Source organism: Sinocyclocheilus anshuiensis, unplaced genomic scaffold, assembly GCF_001515605.1.
Source record: "Sinocyclocheilus anshuiensis isolate Anshui unplaced genomic scaffold, SAMN03320099.WGS_v1.1 scaffold466, whole genome shotgun sequence".
Classification (NCBI taxonomy): Eukaryota; Metazoa; Chordata; class Actinopteri; order Cypriniformes; family Cyprinidae; genus Sinocyclocheilus; species Sinocyclocheilus anshuiensis.
In genome coordinates this window covers 1,239,042-1,242,510 of record NW_015544159.1, presented here as the reverse complement: position 1 = coordinate 1,242,510, position 3,469 = coordinate 1,239,042, and the positions used below count along the sequence as shown (strand labels likewise).

At 35.6% G+C, this 3,469-nt stretch overlaps 1 protein-coding gene across 1 annotated transcript in view; it reads right to left on the bottom strand.

Moving 5' to 3' along the window:
- Positions 1-788: 788 nt before the first annotated feature.
- Positions 789-3,469, bottom strand: part of LOC107695512 (uncharacterized protein C10orf107 homolog) — a 12,826-nt gene continuing 10,145 nt past the window's right edge. The window contains exons 7-8 of the mRNA XM_016495455.1: positions 3,056-3,202; positions 789-984 (exon numbers count right to left, since the gene is read on the bottom strand). Coding sequence (XP_016350941.1) covers positions 895-984; positions 3,056-3,202 — 237 coding nt within the window. The 3' untranslated portion in view covers positions 789-894. The remainder of the gene's footprint in view (positions 985-3,055; positions 3,203-3,469) is intronic.

Genomic DNA, 3,469 nt, shown 5'->3' with positions numbered 1-3,469 from the left:
ATTTGCGAACAAAAAGAACGGCACTCAAACTGTTTGAACATGTTCGCAGGTAAGCAGCTAACTTCTCGGTCACATGTCAACACGGAGACGGAAAGGCTAATGAAGAGCTAAATCAACAGGCCTTAAAAACAACAGAGGCTGTAATTTGATATTGCGCTGATTAAATGGACCTGTTTTACCCATCAATCATAATCTGGTTGTGTATTGAGAGTTTGAGACCTTTAATAATAGGATTGACATGAGCTAAAATAATAATTCATCTTTATAACAATAATAATCTTTGATGCGATTCTGTATGCAGAGTGTGCCTTGTGATCTGAAATAATTGTGCTGTGAAAATGGAAAATAAGAGCTGAGAGTTAAAAACAAAATGATCAGCATTCTTTCATATGTACTGCGGGGGGATATTTATAGTTATATGTGGGCTTTCTCAAATGCAGAGGGAGAAGTCACTATTCAGCTTTAATAATACATCACTTTATATGGCAACTCAGCTATTTAGGCTGAGTTACACAGCGTTGCCATAGCGCTGGGCTACTTTCAGACAGCTAATGACTTGTGGGAAAGGTGCCACAAAAACCGTATACAAACAACTTAATTAGATATTCTGTTCCCTCCTTGACGTCCATGAATATGATACCGAATTTCATCTGCATCATTTTATCTTGCTGAATAAATCAAGAATGTCAGAAAGTCATTTATTTCATCTATTATCAGCATCGTACAAACTGATGAAGTAGTTTTGCTTGACATAAGTGCAACCGAAGTGAATAAAATGTACAGTAAATTAAGAGTGTTTGGCTGTATAAACCACCAGTGCCATATTCTGTGTTATTTTCAGACTCGTTCTGGTTGAATTAGTAAATACTGGTGGGAAATTCTCTTGGCATCTCATCAGTGCTGTTTGGAAGAGCCTTTTTGAAGTCGTTCTAACCTCGAGATGTAGGTCTCCTCATGAACTCGCAGTTTCTCTGTGAAGTCGGCCTGTTGAACACACAAGAATTTGTAGATCCATAAAAATGCCAAACTGATCCAATTGCAGTTAGATGAGTGAATCTCAGGCTGGGGGGGGGTCATATTTCAGTCCAAATGCAAAAGAAAAACATCTATTTTACATCGATTTGTTTTTGCATTGTGACATTATTTTCATGACATTTCTGTACACCTTCCTCCTCGATTCTCATTACAGTAATGTAAAACATCTCATTACTATAATGCAAAAATATGTTTTATTATTTAAACTATAAATGACTTATACACAATGTTAGTATTTTATTTTACAGCCTTTAATTGATACTGGTTTCACCAAAAAAAAAAAAAAACTCGTATATAGAATATTATTATAATAGAATTGTATAAATACAGATTAAAATAAATAAATAAACCTTCATGAATAAAATGCCCAAAATCAGTACAGAAATGAGAATATATAGTGTCCCGATGTAAAAATTAAAATAATAATTAATAAAAATTCAAACATAATAATAATAAACCCTATGATCGTCCTGTATAGCCCAAATGCACTGTAAGTCGCTTTGGATAAAAGCATCTGCTAAATGCATAAATTTATTAATAATTAATTATTTAATTAATTTAAAAAATGAGAATACATAGGTCACAATGTTTAAAAAAAAATAAAAAATACTCGTCCTAAAAATAGACTTGATTGTCTTTATGCTAAATTCCACTTTTTTTTCCTTGTTGATTTTGTCATGAATCTTTGACTCACTGTAAAACAATGCATTGTACTCATGCATATTTGTACACAGTGTTCCAGGTTTAAATGAAAATACACAACCCATTGTGTGCAGACAAGTTCCCCGTACAGCACAAAGGCATATTGAATGCCTCTGGTCCACATCTGGAATGGTAATGTTATTGGTAAGGAAGTCATTCTCGGTAATTCCAGCATTTGTAATTTTCAGTGTTTCGACCATATTAGGTATGATGAGATCCACAGAGTCATGGCATTCCTGGGAACTTTTGAAACTAGGATAACATTCACGAAAAAAAGGCTACAGAAAATAATAAATATGGATGTAGCAAACACTGCAAACTGAACGCGGATGACTGTGATATTAAACACTCTTCACAGTGACTTCATACGCTCCCCTGAGCCAAAGGGGTTACAATTAGCATAGAAAAAAGAAAAAAAATCTCAATAGAACCTATTGAAGCAGCAAGATTTTTACCAAACATTTTGCATGAGGTTATATTTAGCAAAGTGATATATGTAATTGACCTTCCTCTGACAATAAAAGAGAGGAAAAACCCAGGAGAATTGATGGAAATAGCAGCGTATCACTCACATATAAGATCTCAAATTACAGAGCATCTGCCATTTGAAACAAAGGCTCGTCACACAGACGACAAAGGTCTTCATGGAACATGGCAGGAGAATTGAATGGCCCCCATAATCATTAATCCCATCAAAGTGAAAAATTACTTATGTCTTTCTAGCCTCCTCTATTCAGATCTTGTCGGCACAGCCTACGGCAACCTTTGCCGTCTGAAACCTCCGAAACATTCGGCGTGTAAAAACTTGTGACAATTTAGCAATCCGCCTGGTTGTTTTGTGCAATCGCGGCAATCACTGTAATTCAATTCCACCTTAAGTCTACCGTAAAATTAATCACGATATCTGCCAGCAGCTGTCTAATGTATTTTACGTTATGCAGAGAATACCAACGATATTAAGCAGGAGAGCGTTATTTAAGTTTTAATATTGGATTTTTTTCTTGGCATAATCACGCCGTGGGTGGAGGTTTGTGGGAGAATATGAGCGGAACTGTGATATTTTCAGAAATACAGTTCTGATACATAGTCTGTTATTCATTTCTTTGCTTTTGAAGATGTTTTATTAATGCTATCTGCGATATTCCTGCCCTCAAGCCTTGAATGTTATTCTTGTGGGAACTGGCTCAAGTGAATAAAAAGATTTTCTTTTTCTCTTTCGCTCTCTCTGTTGGTAGTAATCAGCATGTTGTTTCTTATAAACAGGCTGTGGTTATATAAGGCAACTGAGAAGGCTTGTTATTTGCTCAAGGGTGTATACCTGCAGTTTTGCTAACATCTCCTGGGTCATTTCCCCCAGCGCCTCTCGAACATCTTCCACACTGAAGCCCACGTGATTCCCGGGACTTTCTTCCAGTTCAGCTTTCCCAGGTTCTTCCACATTCTCCTCGAGAGACTCCTGCGCGGTCTAGGGTCATTTAAACGAAAAGTTCAGACAAAAATAAAACAGTTGTCATTATTTATTCACCTTTGTATAATTTCAAACGTTATTTCATTCACAGAAAAAATAAGGGACACAGTTTTGTTTTGTTTTTGTTTTTACATATTGTCATAATTGTATGGAAAAGTGCCGTATACAGATTCTTAATATTCTCCTTTTGAGGGTGAAGAAAAATTTAATTACTTTTTAGTTTTGGCTGTGTGTGTGTGTGTGTGTGAGTGTGTATGTATATAT